Source organism: Hypanus sabinus, chromosome 26 (assembly GCF_030144855.1).
Source record: "Hypanus sabinus isolate sHypSab1 chromosome 26, sHypSab1.hap1, whole genome shotgun sequence".
NCBI classification, from domain to species: domain Eukaryota; kingdom Metazoa; phylum Chordata; class Chondrichthyes; order Myliobatiformes; family Dasyatidae; genus Hypanus; species Hypanus sabinus.
The window spans coordinates 47,556,628-47,583,562 of NC_082731.1; the positions used below are offsets into that span (position 1 = coordinate 47,556,628).

Below are 26,935 nucleotides of genomic sequence, written 5' to 3' on the forward strand. Positions count from 1 at the left end.
ATACATTTCCAGTTTATATCCATTTAAGTTTGAAGGTAAAGGTAAGAATTTAAGCTGTTTGCAGAGTTATATAAAAATTATAAACAGCAAGGATTTGAGTGTCAATAATCATTTCATACACAACTGACACTGTAAAAACTATTCACCCTATGCACACTGCAGTGTCTAATGGCCACACAAGTGCACATGACTCTGGGAATGAAAGGGTTATCATACAAGGAACATTTGATAGCTTTGGGTCTGTACTCACTGGAATTTAGAAGGATGAGTGGGGAAGCTCAGTTGAAATGTTTCGAATGTTGAAAGGCCTACACAGAGTAGATGTGGAAAGGATGTTTCCCATTGTGGGGAGTCTAGGACAAGATGGCACTGTCTCAGTATTGAGGATGTCCATTTAAAACAGATGCAGACAAATTTCTTTAGCCAGAGGGTGGTAAATTTGTGGAATTTGTTACCAGGCAGCTGTGGAAGCCAGGTTGTTGGGTGTATTTAAGACAAGAGATTGACAGATTCTTGATTGGACAAGGCATTAAAGGTTATGGAGTAAGGCTAGGGAGTGGGACCGAGGAAAGGAAAAAAAAAGCCATGATTGAATGGCAGAACAGACTTGATGGGCCAAATGGCATAATTCTACTCCTATGTCTTACGACTGATACTAGTTAGAAACTGTTCAGCAACAGTCTCCTGTCCCAATTAAGTAGCATAGTGTCCCCAATAAATTAAGGGAATCCCAGCTATTTTTTGAATATTTTTTATTCTTTAGAGTTGTCCCAAAAAAGTGCTTGTCATGATGACCCAGTTAAATGGAATCCACTATTTTAATGAAACTATAGCTGTCCCTTCCTTTACAAAGGTAGAGCGTTCCTATGAAACCTTTCTTAAACTAAAATGGTGTAAAGCAAAGAACCATTAATTTATAAGGGAAAAATGCTTGGAAAAGCGAAAATCATCTTTGTAATGTGAAAACAGGTTACTAATGTAGGTCTCACACATAGAAATCTGCAGATGCTGGAAATTCAAGCAACACACACTCAAAACGCTGGTGGAACGCAGCAGGCCAGGCAGCATCTATAGGAAGAAGCACTGTCAACATTTTGGGCCAAGACCCTTCGTCAGGACTAACTAATAGGAAACCTCTTATAGACAAGACCAAAAATAGATTAAGCCAGTGGCTTCAAAGGGACTTATCTTTGAAAGGCTGGGTTTTGCTTTGTAAAGCAGAAGGTCTTTCCAGGATTTTATTTTTATATATAAATATATATAGCTCTCCCCTTAAACTTAAAAAAAATCTGTAAATTGTTAGACACCGTGTTGTTTAACTTTTTATGGAAAACAAAGTTCATTATATAAAAAAATCTCCTGTCATGAATAGTTATGACAAGGCAGGGGTCTAAATTTTCTTGATTTTGACAGACATAATAATACTATTAAAATTAATTGGATTAAACAATTTTTACATAACCTTACTTCTATATGGAATTATATTCCTTCTTTTGTCTTTTCCCGGGTTGGTGGATTGAAATTTTTTCTTTTATGTAATTACAAAATAGACAAAGTTCCTCTCCGTTTATCTCAGTTTCATCAACAGATGCTTTTATCTTGGTCTTTGATTTACAAACACAATTTTTCTCCACAGTTACTTTATCAGGAATAACAACAACATAACTTATAAGAATTAATTTTTTTTAAAATAAAGATTGGTTTGACAATAATATTTTGTTAGTTAACCGGTTATTTAATTCAAGCAGTACTTTATTGAGTTATACTGTTTTTATCCACCTTTGAATTTCCTATGACTCCAAAAGAATTTGCTGTTGTTATGGATGCAATTCCCTCTGGTGTAATTATGTTGTTTAGAAATACATCATATTTGGTAGTTGAATTACCCAACTTGGATCCATCCAGTGCAGCTGTAGGAAAGTTTGTTTTCCTCCATTTTTTAAAAAAATATGTAAAGGTATTAGAACAACACACACAAATTGCTGGTGGAATGCAGCAGGCCAGGCAGCATCTATAGGGAGAAGCACTATTGACATTTCGGGCCAAGACCCTTCGTCAGGACTAACTGAAAGGAAAGATAGTAAGAGATTTGAAAGTAGGAGGGGGAGGGGGAAATGCAAAATGATAGGAGAAGACTGGAGGGGGTGGGGTGAAGCTGAGAGCTGGAAAGGTGATTGGCAAAAGGGATACAGAGCTGGAGAAGGGAAAGAATCATGGGATGGGAGGCCTAGGGAGAAAGAAAGGGGGAGGGGACCACCAAAGGGAGATGGAGAGCAGGCACAAAACATGCTTAAAAAGTTGAAGGGTCGAAGAAATTATAGATGGGGAGCAGTGAGAGAAGGTTTGTTATGGATAAGGTATTAGAAAAGGTATTAGAAGTTTGTTTCAAAAAGACATTACTTCTATTCCTATGGCTGTTAGTTTTTGGAATAGTCGCTTGGGGAATCTGAGGTGAAGGAGTATATGGGGCTTATTTAATAAATTTTTATTGAGGAATAAAATTAAAGAAATTTAATTTAAAATTATACATAGATAATATCCAACCAATGCTTATTTGACAAGGTTTAAATCTGATATTGAAGCTAACTGTTCTTTTTGTGGTTTATATCCAGAGGATTTATTTCATCTGTTTTGGGATTATGAACATGTTAAAACATTTTGGGTTGATGTTTGTCAATTTATAGATCAATATATTAATGTGGATTTTACTTTTTGTTTTGAAAAAGTCTTATTTGGGTTTACTAATAATACCAAATCTCTTAGGAATCATTTCTTTATCATATATCTTTTGTTGATTTATAGCAAATTTTATATCCATAAATGCAAATACAGCAATAAGAAACCTTCATTTATATTTTTACGTCAGATTTCAAACTATACGTTAATACTCTGAAAACTTCCCATAACCAAAAAGCTGTAAAGACTGTACAAATCTGTCAACATTTCAGGTTATCTCTGTAAATGTTTCTGTTTTGTGACTCTTTTTAGATATAGTTCCTTCTGTCCAACAGTATTTAGAGTGGATTTTCTGGTTTATTTGTATATTTAAAGTTAATAGTTATATACTTGTTGCTGCTTACGTGTGATTCCCTGGCTTTGTTAGCATATGTTTAGTGTTTCTGTTTTTGTTTGTGTTTAATGAAAATAAAAATACAAAAAAAAACATGGAATTTTGCCTGGGCATGTTACATCTCCTTATAGAGAAGGTGCTCATACAGTAACATGTAAAAGTTTGGGCACCCCGGTCAAAATTTCTGTTACTGTGAATAGCTAAGCAAATAAAAGATGAACTGATTTTCAAAAGGCATAAAGTTAAAGATGACACGTTTCTTTAATATTTTAAGCAAGATAACTTTTTTATTTCCATCTTTTACAGTTTCAAAATAACAAAAAAGGAAAAGGGTCCGAAGCAGAGGTTTGGGCATCCTGCATGGCAGTACTTAGTAACACCCCCTTTGTCAAGTATCACAGCTTTAAACGCTTTCTGTAGCCAGCTAAGAGTCTTTCAATTCTTGTTTGGGGGATTTTCGCCCATTCTTCCTTACAAAAGTCTTCTAGTTCTGTGAGATTCTTGGTCCGCCTTGCGTGCACTGCTCTTTTGAGGTCTAGCCACAGATTCTTGATGATGTTTAGATCAGGGGACTGTGAAGACCATGGCAAAACCTTCAGCTTGCACCTCTTGAGGTAGTCCATTGTGGATTTTGAGGTGTGTTTAGGATCATTATCCTGTTGTAGAAGTCATCCTCTTTTCATCTTCAGTTTTTTTTACAGTGTGTTGTTTGCTTCCGGAATTTGCTGGTATTTCATTGTGAATTCATTCTTCCCTCTACCAGTAAATGTTCCCTGTACCACTGGCTGCAACACAAGCCCAAAGCATGATCGATCTCCCCCGTGCTTAACAGTTGGAGAGGGGTTCTTTTCATGAAATTCTGCACCCTTTTTTCTCCAAACATACCTTTGCTCATTCTGGCCAAAAAGTTCTATTCAAAAGGTTCAAACAAGCCTGATGCATTTTGGAAACAAGTCCTGTGAACTGATGAAGTTAAAATAGAACTTTCTCATCAGCTGGATCCTTGTATAATTTGCCAGCTCCTGCCAACACCCATCTCCTTTTACCATCTATCACCTCTGTACTCTTTCAGTCCAGATGAAGGATCTCTGTCCAAACATTCACTTTCCATTTCTACTCAATGAATTTAGCAGCTTGTTCTTTATGCATTAATCTTCTATATTCAAGCACCTATGCCAAACAGGCACTGCTAATCTTAGATAGTCATCATTTTATTCAGACCATTCCAACTTTAAAAATCTCAGACACTTGCTATCCTTATTGCTGTAAACTATTTAATAAAAATACAATGCTAGCAAGAAAATAAAGACAGAAAAATAAACAAATATGAAGACTGAATTGTCCAATACCTGAGAAACATCTTAAAATAAATCTCATTAACCATCAACTGCCTTAGTGGGCACTCATGCATTTCCCCACAAATCCTGGGTCTACTTTGCCACTTACCCTGCTGGATATGCCACTAGTCCTGTGGTTAAATCACAGGCTAAACTACTGCTGCTGGATGCTGTAATCCCAAGAACTTTGTCCAGTTTAATCTGAAAAACACAATTTTTAACACATCCAGATAACTTTGCATGATCAGAAATTGTACTTCAACAAAGCAAAGAGAAACCAAAATGTTAAAAACGTACACAAATCCACTGCATCATACTTATAATCCAGGATGTAATTCTAAATATTTATTCTTTCCTTAAAAAAAAGGGCACATCAGGTTACATGACTGGGATTACAATGGTCACCAAGCCGAAGGTAGAAAGGTAAAAAATAAACAGATTTGAATAGTCTCATTCAATAGTTGAGACGAAATATATTTGCTTAGAATATTAAAATTGATTGCATTGTTGCTATAATACACACTATGTAAATACAGAAGAGATGGCAGGGAAGAAAGAGTTCATTAGTAACCATGATGGAACTGTTATCAGGCTCAAGGTCACTTAGCAAATTGAATATACTCTCCCCCTAGTCTTAGAATGGATTAAAGATGACTTGGCTTTGTGGGTTCCAAAATGTCTGGTAACGCAATGAGCAAAAAGATAACTGACAGGACAAGTGAGTGGGTAAGTGATACCCGGCTTATCTTTGCCTCACCAAACAGTAGCATGGATATTGGGTACAAGTTGATTAGGGAGTTAACATTGGCATGTGCTAAAGGTAATGCAGTCGTTATGGGAGATTTCAACATGCAGGTGAACTGGGAGAATCAGGTAGGTGCTGGACCCCAGGATAGGGAGTTTGTGGAGTGTCTAAGGGATGTATTTTTGGAACAGCTTGTGCTTGAGCCAACCAGGAACGAGGCTATTTTGGACTTGGTGATGTGTAATGAACAGGAATTGATAAGTGATCTTGAAGTAAAGGAGCCATTAGGAAGTAGTGATCATAACATGATAAGTTTTTATCTACAATTTGAGAGGGATAAGGGCAGATCAGAGGTGTCAATGTTGCAATTAAATAAAGGAGACTACGGAGCCATGAGGGAAGAGCTGACCAAAGTTAAATGGGTAGGAAAGACAGTGGATCAGCAGTGGCAGATATTCTTGGGCATAATACAAAAGATGCAAAAGCAGTTCATTCCAATGAGAAGGAAGGATTCAAAGAGGGGGAAGGGGCCACAGTGGTTGACGAAGGAAGTCAGAGATTGTATAGCGTTAAAGAAAAAGAAGTATGACAGGGCTAAGATGAGTGGGAATACAGATGATTGGGAAAGTTTTAAGGAACAGCAGATCTTAACTAAAAAAGCAATACGGAGAGAAAAAATCAGGTATGAGCTCAGTCTAGCCAGGAATATAAAAGGGGATAGCAAAAGCTTTTTTAGCTATGTGAAGAGAAAGAAGATAATTAAGAACAATGTTGGCCCCTTGAAGAATGAATTGGGAGAAATTGTTATGGGAAACAGGGAAATGGCAACAGAATTTAATGCGTACTTTACATCTGTCTTCACCAGGGAGGACAGATGTATGGATGAACCAGGGTCATAAGATATCAGAGGAATTGAGACTGATTGACATTAGGAAAGAAACTGTGATGAGTAGACTGGTAGGACTGAAGGCTAATAAATCCCTGGGTCCAGATGGTCTGCATCCGAGGGTTCTAAAAGAGGTGGCTCAGGAAATTGCGGATGCATTGGTAATCATTTTCCAATGTTCCTTAGATTCAGGATCAGTTCCTGAAGATTGGAGAGTGGCTAATGTTATCCCACTTTTCAAGAAGGGAGGGAAGGAGAAAACGGAGAACTATCGCCCTGTTAGCCTAACGTCAGTCATGGGGAAGATGCTTGTGTCCATTATTAAGGACGAAATAGTGGCACATCTTGATGGCAGAAATAGGATTAGGCCGAGCCAGCATGGATTTACCAAGGGCAAATCATGCTTGACTAATCTGTTGGAGTTTTTTGAGGGTGTAACAAGGATGTTAGACGAGGGTAAGCCAGTGGATGTTGTGTACCTAGATTTTCAGAAGCCATTCGATAAGGTGCCACATAGGAGATTGATGAGTAAAATCAGAGCTCATGGCATTGGGGGTAGGGTTTCAACATGGATAGAAAACTGGTTGGCAGATAGAAAGCAAAGGGTAGCAGTGAATGGGTGTTTCTCGGACTGGCTGGAGGTGACTAGTGGGGTACCACAGGGCTCTGTATTGGGACCACAGCTCTTTACGATTTATGTCAACGATTTAGATGAGGGCATTGAAAACTATATCAGCAAGTTTGCTGACGATACTAAACTGGGTGGCAGTGTGACATGCGAAGAGGACGTTAGGAGAATACAGGGAGACTTGGATAGGCTGGGTGAGGGGGCAGATACTTGGCAGATGTCATTCAATGTGAATAAATGTGAAGTTATCCACTTTGGAAGCAGGAACAAGAGGGCAGAGTATTGTCTGAACGGTGTAGAGTTAGGTAAGGGAGAAATGCAAAGAGACCTAGGAGTCCTAGTTCACCAGTCAATGAAAGTGAATGAGCAAGTGCAACAGGCAGTGAAGAGGGCAAATGGAATGTTGGCCTTTGTTACAAGGGGAATTGAGTACAAGAGCAAGGATGTCCTTTTGCATTTGTACAGGGCCCTGGTGAGACCACACCTGGAATATTGTGTACAGTTTTGGTCTCCAGGTTTAAGGAAGGACATTCTGGCAATTGAGGAAGTGCAGCGTAGATTCACTAGGTTGATTCCTGGGATGGCAGGGCTGTCTTACGCAGAGAGATTGGGCTTGTACACGCTGGAATTGAGGAGATTGAGAGGGGATCTGATTGAAACGTTTAAGATAATTAAAGGTTTTGATAGGATTGAGGCAGGAAATATGTTCCAGATGTTGGGAGAGTCCAGAGGGCATGGATTGAGAATAAGAGGTCAGTTATTTAAAACAAGAGTTGAGGAAGAGCTTCTTCTCCCAGAGAGTTGTGGAGGTGTGGAATGCACTGCCTTGGAAGACGGTGGAGGCCAATTCTCTGGATGCTTTCAAGAAGGAGCTAGATAGATATCTGATGGATAGGGGAATCAAGGGATATGGGGACAAGGCAGGGACTGGGTATTGATAGTAAATGATCAGCCATGATCTCAGAATGGCGGTGCAGACTCGAGGGGCCGAATGGTCTACTTCTGCACCTATTGTCTATTGTCAAGGTTCGCAATACCATTCTGAATGGCTCAGCTGCACTTTGAACAGTCACTTGCCAGAGATTTTCACGAGACAGTGAGATTTACATTTGTGGCTTTGAGAACACCCTTGAAGCTTTCCCTTTGTCTGCCTGGTAATCTCTCTCCATAAGCAAATTTGGAAGTGTCTGTTTCAGAAGTCCGATGTCAGCATGCGAATAATACACCCTGTAGGTGCAGCCAACTGAAAGCAACTAATGGCAATAATAGGTACAGGCAGTCCCCGGGTTACATACGAGTTCCATTCCTGAGTCCTGGATTTAAGCTGGATTTGTATGTAAATCGGAACAAGTACTTCTGGTATCATTTAGCGTCAGTTAGTCAAACGGTTGGCTTAGTATATAGTATATATTTTACCTTTCTATGCATATAAAACACTTCAGAAACATACGTATTCCAATAATTAAACCACTGTGTTGCTTAGTAATAATTGTAGCTTTCACCGGGGCAGGGCCTTTAACATGCTCCATTATTCTCACTTTATCCTTTAAAATTGTTCCCCTCGTTGACCAGCTGTAGCCTAACGCTTTTCCAATGACCGATGGCATTTCACCTCTTTCCAAACGCCTTATTATTTCCACTTTATTTTCAATTGCGATCGCTTCCTGTCAATGGAACAGCAACACTGCAGCTGGCAGGTGCCGAGCTGTGCCGGCTCCCGAGGTCCGCCGGGTCCTAAGGACCACCGCATTGAATTCCCCGGGTCCACACTGAAACAGGCTAAATGGGACAAGTGGGGGCTGTGCTGGGTTTGGGTATTTGATCATCCACAATATTCTGCGTGGGAATTTAAACTGGAGGTGGGAGTGTTTTTTTGACGAGGACAAGTTGCGAGCTCGACATCAACCCAGCACGGATGGTACGGGAGTCACTGGATCGACATCAACTGGACACAGGAGCGGTCTGTCACTAAATTGAACTCAAAAACCTCCGTTCTCCAGCCTGGCGCTGATCTCACTGTGCCACCAGCCAACCGGAACGGGGGTGGGGGGGGGGGGGTCAGGCTGAATCTTACTAAGAAAATTTTAAGCCAAATACAAAGTTAAGCACTCAACACAGTATTAACAGCAACAACTTAAAATGGTAGTCGGCGTCACGTTCTGACTTAAAATGGCAGACAGTGTTGCAATTTGACTTGAAATGGCAGACAGTGTTCTACTTCCTCGGTTTGTAAGTACGAGTTGTCAGTAAGTCAGACTTTCGTAACTCAGGGACTACCTGTATCTCAAGGATTCCAATATCAGTTTGCTTATCCTTCCAGAAAATTTGTCAGATTTGAAGAGATAGTACTGATACTGCTGTAGGTACTTTAGGTGGTAGTATATCAGAAGAGGAGTTTACTGCCAGTCTGTAGATCACTCAGCCTGCTGAATGATCTCTATCTTTCTCAGAGTTCACATTGCTACTTTGCTTTGGATTATCTCAGGAAATCAACCTCTCAGTTTTATTTCCCTACTGTTTCCTTACAGCCCTTCAAATTTTCCTGTTCTTACCCAATTTCTCTTTTGATAGCCCTGATTACCAGCCTTGTGGGTAAATGAATCTGTGAGCTCTAAGGAAGAGTAGGACATTCAGCCCCTTGAGATTACACCATATTTTGGTAAAACGGTAGCTGATTTTGTAGATGAACCATCTCCACAGCATTTCATATAAGAAAAAAAGCTATCCAGCTACCTTGAATATACTCAGTGACCGAGTAACCAGTTATACTGGCAAGTGAATTCCCAAAGTGTTATTATCCTCTGGGGGAGAATAGTTCTTCTCATTTGTCTTGATTGGTTGATATTGTATTTTGAAGCTCTAAGCACCTGATTCTAGGCATTCTATTTAAGGGAAAAACCAAATCTGCACCTTCAATTCTGTTAATTCATCTCCAAAGATACTGCCCGACATACTGAGCTCCTCCAATATTTTGTGTGTGTTACTCTGCACCCATGCTGTCAAAGCTGGGAAGCATTTTGAACATCTCAATTCTTGATCTTTAAAACTCAAAAGTACAAATCCATCTTGCTTATTTTCTCCTTACCTAACCGAGCCAACATCCCAGCAATTAATGTTAAAATTTGTCTACACCCTCTCTCCCAAACATTATTTTAGGCAGCAAACTTGTAGACATTAAAGGCATTCTCACGAGAGCTCTCAATAAATGGAGAAAGATTGCAAGATAATCTGAACTCCAGAGTAGGTTAATGACCCACAAACAACATGCCATCCTAATTGTTTAACTTTGTGTACAGTGAAACCAATCATCTCATTATTGAAGTATGTAGAATACAACTTTGATATTCATCTTTTCCAGATAGCCATAAAATACAGAAAAACGATGGGTCATTGAGGCCCCCCCACACAAAAAAGAACAAATAAACCTCATAACCTCAAAACTCCCAACCTCTCTTGCACAAAAACAGATCACCCACCCGAACACGGCAGCTAAAACATCAAACCCTTAACCCCAAGCTCCTTACACACAAAAAAACCCACATCAACAATAATGTTAAACACCCAAACCCTCCCTCACCCAAAAAAGTAACATATCACCCACCTGCCAATCAGTAACAAGAAAGAAAACACAGAAAAACTGAAGGAGATCAATATAAAATACGATCCACACTGATAATCCCATTTCTTAGTCGGAGTCGAAGACAGCAACTGTTTGAACTCAGTCCTTCCATGGTATCTTCAGCTGCTGAGAAATGGTTTCCCTGCTACCACCCCAACTTGGTCTCCCATGGGAAGCAACCTCAGGCCCAATGTGGCCTTCCGTGGACAGCGAACTTTATACATTCCCAGTGGAGATTTAACTCTTAATTAACATTTGAAATAATGTTTGCTTATAAAATAATAGTTCTTAGGCTATGAACGGATAAGTATTTTTGGTGGAAGAAAGAAAAAGGAGAAATAGGATGAATACAAGAGGAAGCTACATATACAAACTAAAAGCTCGTGCGTACAAAGTCACCAAGAGTAGTGGGAAACTGGAAGATTGGGAAGACTTTAAAAAGCAACAGATAGATTATGAAAATAAACAAAATATAAATAGTAAAAAATTTTTATAATTATATAAAGCAGAAAAGGGTGGCTAAAGTGAGCATCGGCCCCTTGGAGGATGAGAAGGGTAAATTGATATTGGGCAATGAGGAAATGACAGAGGCTCTGAATGACTATTTTGTGTCGGTTTTCACGGTGTCTTACATGCCAAAGAGAGATATTATGAAAGCGATGGGAGGCGAGGATCTTGATACAATAGCTATCACTAAAGAGGTAGTGCAGAGCAAACTTGTGGGCTTGAAGACAGATAAATCCCCTGGTCCTGATGGAATGTGCATCCCAGGATAATGAAAGAAATGGTATAAGTTATAGTAGAGACTTTGGTGATAATTTACCAAAATTCTCTGGACTCTGGGCAGAACCTGGCGGATTGGAAGACAGCGAACATCATGCCACTGTTCAAAGAAAGGATGCAGGTAAAAGGTAGGTAACTACAGGCCAGTTGAGTTATCTCAACATCTGTAGTTGAGATAAAAGGAGGCGGGGTGAGGTTAAGATGTCGCTAAACAGTGACTCCTTTGCTTGCATCTTCACAAACAACTCTATTTCCATCTTTAATATATTTATTTTTGTCTTTCAGGGTTCTTTTGAAGAACATGACCTGGAGTTACACAATGACTCCAGTTCTTTGCAGGAATGGGACCCGTTCTCAGGACTGGCCATTGTTCAGCAAGCCAAGGGTTCAGCCTGAGAGTCCGGCTTGGATTTGGAAGCCCAAGATCTCAGGGCTCTGGAGATGGGTGAATCGAGGGTCAGTGTCACGGTAAAACCCAGGATCCTTGTGATCTTCAGGCAGAGCTCGAAGAAAGTGATGTAATGGACTTCTGGCATTGTAAACCAGCGAATTGTTTGTTATGTCTCCCCTCTTGCTGGGAAAATGGAGACGTCTCCTCCCTTATTAGGAGAGAGAAAGACACAGAATGGGAACCTGTGGTATGTCGAATGCCGGGTAAAACACGAAGCCTTTGGGGTAACTGCAAGTCTGCTATTTGCTATTGTTTTGCTCACTCGAGTGCTCGGTGGCGGTGCTGATGCTTTCACTTTTTTTGCCGGTGGAGGGTGGGTGGGAGAACTTTGGGGTTCTTCTGTTTAACTGTCATTCATTCTTTGGCGCACCTCTCTGTTTACAAGGATACTTGCAAAGAAAAAGCATTTTAGGATGTATATTGCATACATTTCCCTGACATTAAATTGGACCTCTGAACCTTTGAAAATGCTTGAAGCTATCATTAAAGAAGAAATCGCAAGGCATCTGGAAATAAATGGATCCATCAGGCAGACAGCATAAATTCAGCAAAAGAAGGTCCTGTTTGACAAACTTAATGGAGTTCTTTGAGGATAAAACAATCCCAGTGGATAGAGGGAAACAGATGGATGTTATTTACTTGGATTTCCGGAAGGCATTCAATAAAGTGTCACATAAAAAACTTATTCATATGATGAGGATGCATAGAGCTAGGGGTGATGTATTAGCATGGATAGAGGATTGTTTAATTAAGTGGAAAGCGAAGAGTTGGGATACAGAGATGTTTCTCTGGTTGGCAATCAGTGGTGAGTGGTGTGTTGCAGGGGTTGGTACTGGGCCTAACAATGTGGAAGAGGGGACCAAGTGTAGTGTATCTAAGCTTGCCGACAATACTAAATTGAGTGGAAAAGCAAATTGTGCAGAATATATGGAGAGTCTGCAGAGAGATATACAAACCCCATTTCCAGAAAAGTTGGGATATTTTCCAAAATGCAATAAAAACAAAAATCTGTGATATGTTAATTCATGTGAACTTTTATTTAACTGACAAAAGTACAAAGAAAAGATTTTTAATAGTTTTACTGACCAACTTAATTGTATTTTGTAAATATACAAAAATTTAGAATTTGATGGCTGCAACACATTCAACAAAAGTTGGGACAGAGGCGTGTTTACCATTGTGTTACATCACCTTTCTTTTTAATCGTTATGGAACTGAGGATACTAATTATAGTAGATTTGCAATTGGAAATATTGTCCATTCTTGCTTGATATAAGACTTCAGCTGCTCAACAGTCTGTGGTCTCCATTGTCTGATTCTTCTCTTCATGATGCGCCATACATTTTCAATAGGAGATAGATCTGGACTGGCAGCAGGCCATGCTGTTGTAGCCCGTGCAGAACGTGGTCTGGCATTGTCCTGCTGAAACAAGCATGGACGTCCCGGAAAGAGACATTGCCTTGATGGCAACCTATGTCTCTCTAAAATCCTAATACACGCCTCAGAGTCAATGGTACCTTCACATACATGCAACTCACCCATGCCGTGGGCACTGATGCACCCCCATACCGTGGGCACTGATGCACCCCCATACCATCACAGATGCTGGCTTTTGCACCTTTCGTTGATAACAATCAGGTATTCATCTTTGGCACTGAGAACTCCACGCCCATTTTTTCTGAAAACTAGCTGAAATGTGGACTCATCTGATCACAGCACACCGTTCCACAGTCTTTCGGTCCATCTGAGATGAGTTCGGGCTCAGAGAACTCGCCGGTGTTTCTGCATAGAGTTGATGTATGGCTTCCTCCTTGCATAATACAGTTTCAAGTTGCATTTCTGGATGCAGCGATGGACTGTGTTAAGTGACAATGGTTTTCCGAAGTACTCCCGAGCCCAGGTGGCTATAATTGTCACAGTAGCATGACGGTTTCTTAGGCAGTGCCGCCTGAGGGCTCGAAGATCACGCGCATTCAACAGTGGTTTCCGACCTTGCCCTTTACGCACTGAGATGTCTCTGAATTCTCTGAATCTTTTCACAATATTATGTACTGTAGATGTTGAAAGACCTAAATTTTCTGCAATCTTGCATTGGGAAATGTTCCTTTTGAACTGACTAACAATTCTCTCACGAATTTTGGCACAAAGAGGTCCTTGCAAAGACTGAGCCTTTGATGCACGCTACTTTTATACCCAGTCATGATACCTCACCTGCTACCAATTAGCCTGCTTAATGTGCAGTCTTCCAAACCAGTGTTACTTGAATATTCCGTGCACTTTTCAATCTTATTTTAACTCTGTCCCAACTTTTGTTGAGTGTGTTGCAGCCATCAAATTCTAAATCTGTGTATATTTAGAAAATACAATTAAGTTGGTCAGTAAAACTATTGAAAATCTTTTCTTTGTACTTTTGTCAGTTAAATAAAGGTTCACGTGAATTAACATTTCACAGATTTTTGTTTTTATTGCATTTTGGAAAATATCCCAACTTTTCTGGAAATGGGGTTTGTAGTTTAAAAAAATTGATAAGGGTCTGGCAGATGGAATACAATGTTGGTAACTGTGAGGCCATCCACTTTGGATGGAAAAATGGAACAGCAGATTACTATTTAAATAGTAAGAAAGCTGCAGCATGCTGCTGTGCAGAGGGTCTTGGGAGTGCTTGTGCATGAATCACAAAAGGTTGGTTTACAGGTGCAGCAAGTGATCAAGAAGGCAAATGGAACGTTGGCCTTCACTGCTAGAGGAATTGAATTTAAGAGCAGGGAGGCTATGCTGCAACTGTACAGGGTACTGGTGGGGCCACACCTGGATGCATGCAGTTCTTGGTCTCCTTACATGAGGAAGGATATACTGGCTTTGGAAGTGGTGTTGAGGAGGTTCACCAGGTTGATTGCAAAAATGAGGGTGTTAAACTATGAGGAGACATTGAGTGTCCTGGGACTGTACTCACTGGAATTCAGAAGAATAAGAGGAGATCATACAGAAACATATAGAATTATGAAAGGGATAGATAAGATAGAGACAAGAAAGTTGTTTCCACTGGTAGGTGAGACTAGAACTAGGGGACATAGCCTCAAGATTTGTGGGAGTAGATTTAGGATGAAGTGGAGGAACTGCTTTTTCCAGAGGATAATGAATCTGTGGAATTCTCTGCCCACTGCAGCAGTGGAAGCTACCTCAGTAAATATATTTAAGACAAGGTTGGATAGATTTTCACATAGTAGGGGAATTAAGGGTTATGGGGAAAAGGCAGGTAGGTGGAGATGAGCCCATGGCCAGATCAGCCGTGATCTTATTGAATGGCAGAGCAGGCCTGTTGGGCCAGATGGCCTAATCCTGTTCCTATTTCTCATGTTCTTATATGCAAAAGAACAACAAAAGCATACTTGCAGCAGCATCACAGGCACATAGCATCAGATACTCAACACTCACAGTACAAATAAATTAAAACAAATTCTACAAAATTTACCAGGAAGATGACAATTACAACAAAAATTCCATGCAAAGTGACCATGGTGCTGCTATAGTGATTAGAAACTGCATCTTCGTTCAAGGGAACTTTGAAGGAAAATAACACATCATATGAGGGTTACTCACTGGAAATGGAAATTATACCATTAGGGACAGCTACAAAATATTACAGTAGATACTCTTTGCCACCTATTAAAAAGTCAAAAGAAACTAAGCAAAGTCAAAAATACTATGCTAGTTGTATCATCCTCATTGATTACATTGAGGTACTTTGTTAGTTGCAAAAATCAAAATAACCCACATTAAAAAAAACAGATATGCAAAATCATGGCAAAATCGTAGGTAACCAAGTGGAATTTGAAGTACACCATTGAAGAACCTAAAGTAAACCACCGTAGAGGTTCTTTTGTCTCTGCTAGTTGGTCACAGAAAGATAGTGAAAGACATGGAAGGTCTCTGATTCGGAGGCCTCCGTCGGTCAGGGTTGACTATGAATATTGCGTCCTAGCTGTCTAGATACGCAAGCCTGGGCAGTACGATATGGAGGGCAAGCTGTTACCCTTGACACAGGATGATACAGTTTGGTACCAGCAACGCCAGAGGAGTTGCCAGTCAGCATTGAACCCAACGTAGGACAGCATCAGGGACTCCAGCTCATGATTTTCCCCTTTGGGTTTACTCTTGAAGCTTTCCCCATGAGCAGGTACAGCTGCTAGGCAGAAGTTTAAGATCAGAGCTTTCCTTCTCCTAGATGAGCTGTCAACCACAGCTGAAGAGCCCCATTTGCCTGAAGTGACTAGTTTTAAGATGCCAGTAACCTGCCTTTACCCTTCTCCTGTCAGTAGAAACAGTTTCACCAGGCTTAGTAGATAAGCCACACGTGAAAGCCAAGAACTCAACTTGGTTGCCAGAGGCCATTTGGCTTGGAAGCCCTAGTTGAGCATAAAGCCAACTGGACTGTAGAAGAATAATTTCAAGAACGTTCTAGCAGATATAAAGTGTTCCTGAGCTGATTTAGGCATTAACCTTGCATCATTTTAATAATAATACAATAAATAATGTACTAATATATTGTAAATGCTCAGAACAAATACATTTTTATGTGTGTACATGAGAAAATGGTTTAAATACCAAGTACAATGGCCTTGAAAAGCTGTACAAGAATCATTTTTAAATTGCCCACGAAAGATACTTCAACTATTGAATGCTGAGCCTGCACATGAAAAATTGGGGTAAAATAGTTTTCTTTCTGTGTACAATTAGACCATGTCAAAAGAGATTCAGTGATGTAGATATCTTAAGCACTTTCCATTAAACTGAAAAACATTACACTGAAATCCTGCCCTTTTAAAACGTCATGAACAACCATCTGCTCTCACTGCTTTCACAAAATATCAGAGTGCAACATATGGATTTATTTTTTAATTATTTGAAAACGTTTAAATATAGTTTTAATGTTATTTATACCAGAGTTGTCAACCACAAATCAGCCAAAGTTCAAACTTACTCACTAGAGAAGTTACAACTGCAGTAAATTAATTATGACGAAAGAAATGTGTGGTGTAATGCTCCTGGAGTGGAGATGAATTCTAAAGTATTCCTGACACAGCTAATAACTTACTTGTTTAGGATTAGAATCATATGGTTTCTAGCCAAGCACTGGAAGCTTAATATTAAAGTCTACAACATTTTTATTTAGTATTTACAAATCTGGTGAACCTTAAAAGGAGCCTTTTTACTTAAATGATGAGATTAAACCAAGGCTTCATTTGGTTTGGTGATTTTTGTTCTACAAGGGTCAAGATGAGTAATGAGCCAGGATGAATACACAGATGAACTACAATTTTGGATCGGTCCTTCTTCAATCAAGACTACATCAAATAAGCACTCATTTTTACCTCCAAAATCAGAATTCTGAAGTTTAGAAAGCAGGCATCTGGTGTATCATATCTGTGCTGGCTCTTTAAAAGCCCTTGCTAATTAGCTCCACCTTTCTGCTCTTTCCCCAAAGTCTAGGATTTCTTCTTCCACCTGCCCAGCTACTGTAGTTAGGCAACTGCCCTTGAAACAGACAGGCAGACATACTGTATTGATCCCGAGGGAAATTGGGTTTTGTTACAATCGCACCAACCAAGAATAGTGTAGAAATATAGCAATACAAAACCATAAATAATTAAATAATAATAAGTAAATAATGCCAAGTGAAAATAAGTCCAGGACCAGCCTATTGGCTCAGAGTGTCTGACACTCCGAGGGAGGAGTTGTAAAGTTTGATGGCCACAGGCGGAATGACTCATTGTTGCATCTCGGTGGAATGAGTCTCTGGCTGAATGTACTCCTGTGCCTAACCAGTACATTATGGAGTGGATGGGAGTCATTGTCCAAGATGGCATGCAACTTGGACAGCATCCTCTTTTCAGACACCACTGTCAGAGAGTCCAGTTCCACTCCCACAACATCGCAACATCCCACAACACAAACTATAAAGTTTTTGATAGTGATGAGATATTCTGGAAAGTTTCAAATAACAATGTAAATGATAAGAGTTCAATTTTCACTCTTTCAAGAGTGAAAAATACAAGAACGGACCATACAAGCAATAGAGATTTTGATAGAATGCAGGGAAAAAAATGTTTAAGTACTGAATATCACCAGATTTAGGGTTAAGAAACCACTGTGCTCCACTTCAGAAAATGTGACAACAGTTTCAAATTTCAACACAAATGTAGCAATTGGAAACTATTTTTTTTAAATCCTAATAAAATTTTAAGCTTGAGATCAGTTATTTATGTAACCTTTTCCACATCAGAGCTCACATCTTCCATCACTAAAGCCAAGTTTTACTGCGCTGTTTAACCTTTCCCTGTCAGATCTCAGATCTTCCATCACTAAAGCCAAAGTTTATTGCAATTCATACCTGAATTAAGTTATTAATTAATCTACAGCAGAATTAAAACTGCATTATGTCTAGTAGAACACGAGGATAACTAGGGAGAGAGTAGGACTACTCAAGAATAAAAAGGGGAACATTTGCTTGGATGCGGAGTGAGGTAATTAGTATCAGAATCAGGTCTAATAACACCAGCATATGTCGTGAAATTTGTGGTCTTCACAGCAGCGATTCAACAGAAAGAAAACAGAATTACAGTAAAAATATTACATATATTGAATAAATTAAATTAGTAGTGTGAAAATAGAAATCAAAAAGGTAGTGAGGTAGCATCTGCTTCAGTATTTACCAAGGAAAAGGACATGGACGACCAAGAGATTTACCCCAGGTTATTGGAAGGGGCAGGCAAACAAGAGATGAGTTTGCTGGGGCCTTGACCATCATCTTCCTGTCCTCTCTATAGACACAAGCCCCAGAGAAGTAGCAAGTGGCTAATGGAATACTTCAATTTAACAAGGGAACAAAGGAAACTATAGCTCCTGGAAACATCAGTTGCAGTTATATTGTTGGAGGAAATTCTTAGGGATAGGACATTTGAGCGTTTGGAAACTTGTGGTCTTATCAGGGAGAACCAGCATGGCTTTGTATGGGGCAAGTCATCTCTTACCAACTTGATGGAGCTTTTTTGACAGAGTAACAAAAGAGGTTGATGAGGGTAGAGCAGTGGACGTTTATAGAATTAGTATTTGACAGAGTCCATCTTGGGAGACTAATCCAGAAGATTAAGATGCATGAGACCTCAAGAGTAGTAATTTCTGGATTGCTGCCTGTGTCATGTGACAGTGAGGAGAGGAACAGAATGAGATTGCAGATAAATGTGTGGCTGAAGAATTGGACGCATTCAGATTTCTGGGTAACTGGGACCTCTTTTGGGGCAGGTGTGACATGTACAAAAGGGACGGGTTGCATTTGAATCTGAAGGGTACCAATGTTCATCATAATGCCTTACAAGGTGCGAAACGAAAGACTATGTGGCACACCACAGTAGGTGGCTGTTGACTCACAAAGAGTTCATCCGCCCTTTAACAGGCTTTGTTTTTAGTCCTGCTGGGTGCCTATACACCCTCCTCTCTGGTTAACAGAAGTGTACCGGGGATGTGCCGGTTGAGTCGCCAACAACCCAACTCAACACAGGTAATACTGGGCTACATGGTACCAGTAGCAAGGCAAGGCCTTGACTCCATTCACCGAGGTAAAATGCTGAAGATCCTGAAAGCTTACGGAGTGACAGACCATCTACTGAGAGCAATGGAGTCCAACTATACCAAGACCATGGTGAAAGCCGTATCACCAGACGGAGAAACAGCAGTATTCAAGCTCCTAGCTGGTGTGCTGCAAGGAAACACTCTGGCATCCTACATCTTTATAATTATCCTTGATTACACTCTATGTCAAGCTACCAAAGATCATGAGAAGTTCAGTTTCACCATAAAACCAGGACGAACCAAAAGGGTCAGACCAGTTACGCTCACAGATCTTGATTTTGACGATGACATAGTCCTGCTCTCTGACCAGATGGAGGACAAAAGTGGAAATTGAGTGCAATAAAGGTGGACTTCACCTAAACACTAAAACGACAGAGTACATGGCATTCAACTACGAAGGTACTCTCAAGACCGTAAAGAATGATACCATTAAGAAAGTCTTTGACTTCAAGTCAAGAATGATGAGTTTAGAGGACATAAAGATACGGAAGACACTGATGTGGAGGGCTATGAGTGACATGAAGGAAATCTGGAGGTTGAACCTGACCAGAGGGCTCAAAAAGAGGATCTTCATAGCAGTCATAGAGTCCATTCTCACATACGGATGCAAGACGTTGACACTCACCAAGACCACCTGTAAGTCACTAGATGGTTGCAATACACAAATGCTCCTGATGGCTCCGGGTATGAGTTGGCAACAGCCCACGACAAACATTGAGCTCTGTACAACCTACCAATGCTCACTACTAAAATCAAAGCAAGAAGACTGCAACTAGCGGGGCATTGTCTACGACACCTTGAGCTACCCTGCCAGCCGAGTCATCACATGGGAGACCAAGCATGGGAGGATGAACCCTGGGTGCCCTCCCAAGACTATGGTCAACACGCTCCAAGAAGATAGTAGCACAGCTAATGTAGATGAACTGAACACATTAATGAGGGAGGAGTGCCCGATGCTGGCCCCCTAGGCCTAAGTCAAAGTAGTAGCAGTAGATACCAATGTTCTTGTGGGCAGGTTTACTAGAACTGTCGAGAGTGGTTTAAACCAATTTGGTAGGAGATGGGAACCAGTATGATAGAGCTGAGGATAAGCCAGCAGGTTTACAAGTAGGTGATGAATTGTACCACAGAGGCAAAATAAAAAAGGCAAAGAATGCAGGACTCAAGGCTCTGTATTCAAATGTCTGTCGCATTTGGAATAACAGACAGACATACTTTATTGATCCCGAGGGAAACTAGGTTTTGTTACAGTTGCACCAACCAAGAATAGTGTAGAAATATAGCAATATAAAACCATAAATAATTAAATAATAATAAGTAAATAATGCCAAGTGAAAATAAGTCCAGGACCAGCCTATTGGCTCAGGGTGTCTGACACTCCAAGGGAGGAGTTGTAAAGTTTGATGGCCACAGGCAGGAATGACTTCCTATGACATTCAGAGTTGCATCTCGGTAGAATGAGTCTCTGGCTGAATATACTCCTGTGCCTAACCTGTGCCTGTGTCTGGAATAAGGTGGACAAATTCATGGTGCAACTAGAGATTGGTTGGTATGATGCTATGGGCATCTCTGAGTTGTGGCTGAAAGAAGGCCATAGCTGGGAGCTTAATATCAAAGGCTATACTTTGTACTGAAAGGACAGACAGGAAGGCAGAAGCAATGGCGTGACTGTTGGCAAAAGATGGAACTGCATCTTTAGAAAGAGGTGATGTAGGGTCAGAGAATGTTGGATCTTCATGGGTGGAGTTAAGAAATTGCAAGGGTTAAAAAAAAACACAATGTGAATCAGAAAAAAGGTCTCCAAATAGTAGCGGAGGACTTTAATATGCAAGGCAATTGAGAAAAATCAGGTTGGTGTCAGATTGCAACAGAGAGAATTAGTTGAACGCCTACGAGATGGCTTTTTAAGAGCAGCTTGTGTTTGAGCCTACTAGGGTAAAGGACATCTTAGATTGGGTGTTATGTAACTACCCAGATCTTATTAGGGAGCTTAATGTTAACCTTTAGGAGGTAATGATAATAATGATTGTATTCATACTGCAATTTAAGAGGGAGGAGCCCAGGTGGATTGGGGGAAGATACTGATGGGGATGATGGCAGAAAAGAGATGGCTGCAGTTTCTGGGAATATTCACAAGCACAGGATAGAGAAGTCACACAGAAGAAATTCTCAAATGGCAGGTTTAGGCAATCGTGGCTGACAAAGTTAGTTAAGGACTGCATAAAAGCTAAGGAAAGGGCATACAAGGTTGCAAAAGTGAGTGGGAAGCTGGATGATTGGGAAGCTTTTAAAATCCAAAAGGCAACTAAAAAGCTACAAGAAGAGAAAAGATGAAATGAGGGTAAACTAGCCAATAATATAAAGCAGGACATTAAGTGCTTTTTCAGTTATATAAAGAGTAAAAGGGCGGTGAGGGTTGATATTGGACCTCTGGAAAATGATGCTGCTGAGGTAGTAATGGGGGACAAGAAATGGCAGATGAAGTTAAAAGCACTTTGCTTCAGTCTTTACTGTGGAAGACACTAGCTATATGCCAGAGATCCATGAGTGTCAGGGGGCAGGAGTGTCATTGCTATTACGAAGGAAAAGTGCCAGGCAAAATCAAAGCTATTAAGGTGGATAAGTCACATGAACCAGATGCACTACATCCCAGTGTCCTGAGAGGAATTGCTGAAGAGATAATGGATTCATTTGTTATGGTCTTTCAAGAATCACTTGATTCTGGCATGGTCCCAGAGGAATGGAAAATTGCAAATGTCATTCTACTCTAAGAAGGAAGGCAAAAGAAAGGAAATTATAGGTCAGTTAGCCCAACCTCACTTGACAGGAAAGAGTTGGAGCCTATTGTTAAGGATCAGGTTTCAGGGTACTTGGAGACTAATGATAAAATAAGTCAAAGTCAGCAAGGTTTCTGTAAAGAGAAATCTTGCCTGACAAATCTGTTAAGAGTTCCTTTAGGAGGAAACAAGCAGGGTGGACAAAGGAGAGGCAGTGGATGTCATTTACTTGAATTTTCAGAAGTCATTTAATAAGGTACCACATACGAGGCTGCTTAACAAGATAAAATACTATGGTGTTACAGGAAAGATGCTGGCATGGATAGAAGAATGGCTGACAGGCAGGAGGCAGTGAGTGGGAATAAAGGGGTCATTTTCTGGTTGGCTGTCTGTGATTAGTGGTGTTCCTCAGGGGTCAGTATTGGGACGGCTACTTTTCACATTGTTTGTCAATGATATAGGTAATGTAATTGAAGGTTTTGTGGCTAAGTTCACGGATCATCTGAAGATGGGTGCAGAGGTAGGTCGTGCTGAGGAAGCATTGGACAGATTGGAGGAATGGGCAAAATGGTGGCAAATAGAATAGTGTTGGGAAATATATATGATGATACATTTTAGTAAAAGGAAGGGATAAAATTGGTCCTCTTGAAGATCAGAGTGGTCGATTATGTATGGAACCAAAAGAAATAGGGGAGATCTTAAATGGGTTTTTTACATCAGTATTTACCAAAGAAACTGACATGGAGTCGATGGAAATAAGGCAAACAAGTAGTGAGGTCATGGAACTTATGCAGGTTGAAGAGGCGGTGCTTGCTATCTTGAGGCAAAACAGAGTAGATAAATCCCTCGGACCTTGAAGGAGACTAGTGTTGAAATTACAGGGGCCCTGGCAGATATATTTGAAATGTCGGTATCTATGGGTGAAGTGCTGGAGGATTAGAGGATAGCTCATGTTGTTCTGAAGTTTAAAAAAAGGCTGTAAAAGTAATACAGGAAACTATAGGCCGGGAAGTTTTTTTTGTTTTTTTATTAGATTTTTTATACATTTTACAGATTAAAAAACCCCAAATCACAATGAGGAACATTAATACAGTGCAAAATTAAGCATACAATGACAATATGATACAGAGAAAGACAATTAAAAAAAAGCACCTAAATTGAAGACAAGTAAACTTAGTATCCTCCCCAAGCCCCACAACACAAAAAAAAAACTCCAGACCAACCACAACACAATATAGAGAATATAAATCAGGACAATCAAACTCCCAGACTGTGAATACACTTAGCAACAGAGGATAGTAATGCCTACTACCAGAAAAAAAAGGGAGCTGAAAGCAAGGGACCGAAAAGAAAAAACCCTAGTCAAGAGGAAGGTTATGAAAGTACTCGATAAAAGGTCCCCAGACCTTATGGAACTTTAGGTCTGAATTAAGAACTGAATAATGAATTTTTTCGAGGTCCAAGCAGGCCATAATGTCGTTAAGCCATTGAGCATGAGTGGGCAGGGTGACATCTCTCCATCTAAGGAGGATCAAGCGTCTAGCCAGGAGAGAAGCAAAGGATAATATTCGGCATTTGGTCGGACTCAGACGTAAATCTGTCTCGTAGGCCGGGAAGTTTGACGTTGGTAGTAGGTAAATTATTGGAAAGAGTACTAAGAGATAGGATCTACAAGTATTTGGATAGACAGGGACTTATTAGGGAGAGTCAACACGGCTTTGTGCATGGTAGGTCATGTTTAACCAATCTTGGGAGTTTTTTGAGGAGGTTACCAGGAAAGTGGATGAAGGGAAGGCAGTGAATGTTGTCTACATGGACTTCAGAAAGGCCTTTGACATGGTCCCGCATGGGAGGTTAGTAAGGAAGATTCAATCGCTAGGTATACGTGGTGAGGTAGTAAATTGGATCAGACATTGGCTCAATGGGAGAAGTCAGAGAGTGGTAGTAGAGGATTGCTTATCTGAGTGGAGGCCTGTGACTAGTGGTGTGCCACAGGGATCAGTACTGGGTCTAGTGTTATTTGTCATCTATATCAATGATCTGGATGATAATGTGGTAAATTGGATAAGCAAGTTTGCTGATGATACAAAGATTGGAGGTGTAGTGGACAGTGTGGAAAGTTTTCAAAGCTTGCATTGAGATTTGGACCAGCTGGAAAAATGGGCTGAAAAATGGGCTGAAAAATGGCAGATGGAGTTAAATATAGACAAGTGTGAGCTATTGCACTTTGGAAGGACAAATCAAGGTGGAACATACAAGGTAAATAGGGTTTTAAAGATAGCTTTTGGTACATTGGCCTTTATAAATCAGCTCAAAAGAAATCAACAAAGAGAATCCTAACCTATGTATCAGAGGAGTGAGGTGCTGTATTATGAAATCCAGACCGATGTTAATTGCATCATCTACAGTTCTGCTGGCTCTGTAGGTGAACTGCAGCAGATCTAGAAAGTTTTGAGTTATGGATTTGAGCAATGACGTGACCAGCCTTTCAAAAATCTTCATTGTGATTGATGTGACTGCAACTGGCCTGTAGTCATTGAGTCCAGCGATCTTTGATTTTTTTGTGGGGACAGAAATAAATACAGATTTCTTGCAACATGTTAGGAGACTGATTGAAAACATCTGTAAAGGCTGTTGACAGACGGTTAGCATAGTGTTTAAGGGCGGCAAGTGAGACATAGTCAGGGCTAGCAGCCTTCTTAATATTTTGCTTCCTGAAAGTATTGAGCATAAGAGTTGGAATTAATGGTGAGGTTGTATAAGACATTGATGAGGCCAAATTTGGAGTACTGTGTGCAGTTTTGGTCACCAAATTACAGGAGGATATTAATAAAGTTGAAAGAGTGCAGAGAAGAGTGCATTACAAGGATGGTGCTAGGATTTGAGGAACTGAGTCACAGAGAAAGGTTGAATAGGTTAAGACTTTATTTCCTGGAGCGCAGAAGAATGAGGAGAGATTTTATAGAGGTATATAAAATTATGATAGGTATAGATAGTGTGAATGCAAGCAGGCTTTTTCCACTGAGGCTAGGGGAGAATAAAACCAGAGGACATGGGTTGGGGGAAAAGTTTAAAGGGAACATTGGGGGAGGGGCTTCTTCACACAGAGTGGAAGGAGTGTGGAATGAGCTGCCAGATAAAGTAGTAAATGCGAGCTCACTTTTAATATTTAAGAAAAACTTGGACATGTACATGGATGAGAGGTGTATGGAGGGATATGGTCCAGGTACAGGTCAGTGGGACTAGGCAGAAAAATGGTTTGGCACAGCCAAGAAGGGCCAAATGGCCTGTTTCTATGCTGTAATGTTCTATGGTTCTATGGAACAATAGCACTATTATCTAAATGGGTAGAAGATTCAAACATCTGAGGTACAAAAAGGCTTAGGAGTTCTTGTGCAAGACTCCCAAAAGGTCAACTTACAGGTCGAGTCTATGATAAAGGTGGCAAATGCAATGTTGGAATAAACAAGAGAAAATCTGCAGATGCTGGAAATCCGAGCAACACACACAAAATGCTGGAGGAACTCGGCAGGCCATGCAGCACCCAGGAAGAGGAGTCAGCAGACCCTTTAGCAGGACTGGAGAAAAAAGCTGAGGAGTAGAACTAAAAGGTGGTGGGGGGGGGGGGGGGGGAGATGGAGAGAGAAACACACAAAGCGAGAGGTGAAACCAGCAGGGGAAAGGATGAAGTAAAGAGCTTGGAAGTTGATTGGTGAAAGAGGCAGAAGGCCATGGAAGAAAGAAAAAGGGGAGGACCACCAAAGGGAGGTGATAAGGTGAAAGAGGGAAATGGTGGGGGGGGGGGGGTGTCATTCTGGAAGATGGGAGAATTGCAAATGTTACTCCACTCTAAGAAGGGAGGGAGGGAGGCAGATAGACTAACGGAAAATATAGGCCAGTTAGCCTGACTTCAGCGGATGGTAAAATGTTGGCATCCATTATTAAGAATGATGTTTTGGGAGTACTTGGTGCCACATGATAAAATAGACCAAAGTCAGCAAAGTTTCCCTCAAGAGGAAATAGCAAGCAAGATAGATAAAGAGTCAGTGAGAGGATGTTGTTCACTTGATTTTCAGAAGACCTTTGACAAGATGCTGCACGAGACTGCTAACAAATTTACAGCACATGGTATTTTAGCAAAGACGCTATCATGGGTAGAAGATTTGCTGACTGACAGGAGGCAAGTTGTGGGAATTAAAGTGGCCTATTCTGGTTTGCTGATTGATTAGTGGTGTTCCACGGGTCATTCTTAGGACACCTTCTGTTCAAGATTTGGATGATGAAATTGATGGGTTTGTGGCCAATTAAGTGGATGACACAAAGAAAGATGAAGGGGCAAGTAGTACTGAGGAAGCAAGGTGCCTGGAGAATGACAGACAGATTGGAGAAATGAAGAAATAAGTGGCAGATGGAATATAGTGTAGGGAAAAGTACGATAATGCACTTTGGCAGACTACTTGTTCTGGTCTCCTTACATGAGGAAGAATATACTGACTTCGGAGGCAGTGCAGAGAATTTTCATGAGGTTGATTTCAGAGGTGAGGGGGTTAGATTATGAGGGGAGTTTGAGTCACCTTGACTGAACTCGCTGAAATTCAGAAGAACGAGAGATCTTGTAGAAACATAAAAATAAGAAAGGGATACATAAGATAGAGACAGGAAAGTTGTTTCCACTGGTAGGTGAAACTAGAACTAGAGAACCTAACCTCAAGATTTGTGGGAGTAGATTTAGGATGAAGTTGAGGAGGTTTTCCCAGAGAATTATGAATCTGTGGAATTCTCTGCCCACTGCAGCAGGAAGCTACCTCAGTAAATATATTTAAGACAAGGTTGGATAGATTTTTGTATAAATAGTGAGGGGTGATTAAGGGTTATGGGGAAAAGGCAGGTAGGTGGAGATGAATCAATGGTCAGATCAGCCATGATCTTATTGAATGGCAGAGCAGGCTTGACAGGCCATTCATTTTCTTGTGTTTTCAAAGCTGAGAGAAAATTCAAAACTCAGGGCTG

The 26,935-nt window shown here is 40.5% G+C and overlaps 1 protein-coding gene across 3 annotated transcripts in view; it reads right to left on the reverse strand.

The window, feature by feature from the left end:
* LOC132381542 (mitogen-activated protein kinase-binding protein 1-like) overlaps nt 1-26,935 on the reverse strand; it is a 146,502-nt gene that overhangs the window by 100,031 nt on the left and 19,536 nt on the right. For all 3 annotated transcript variants that reach the window (XM_059951039.1, XM_059951038.1, XM_059951037.1), the window contains exon 2: nt 4,517-4,608. In XM_059951039.1, the coding sequence (XP_059807022.1) occupies nt 4,517-4,608 (92 nt within the window). The remainder of the gene's footprint in view (nt 1-4,516; nt 4,609-26,935) is intronic.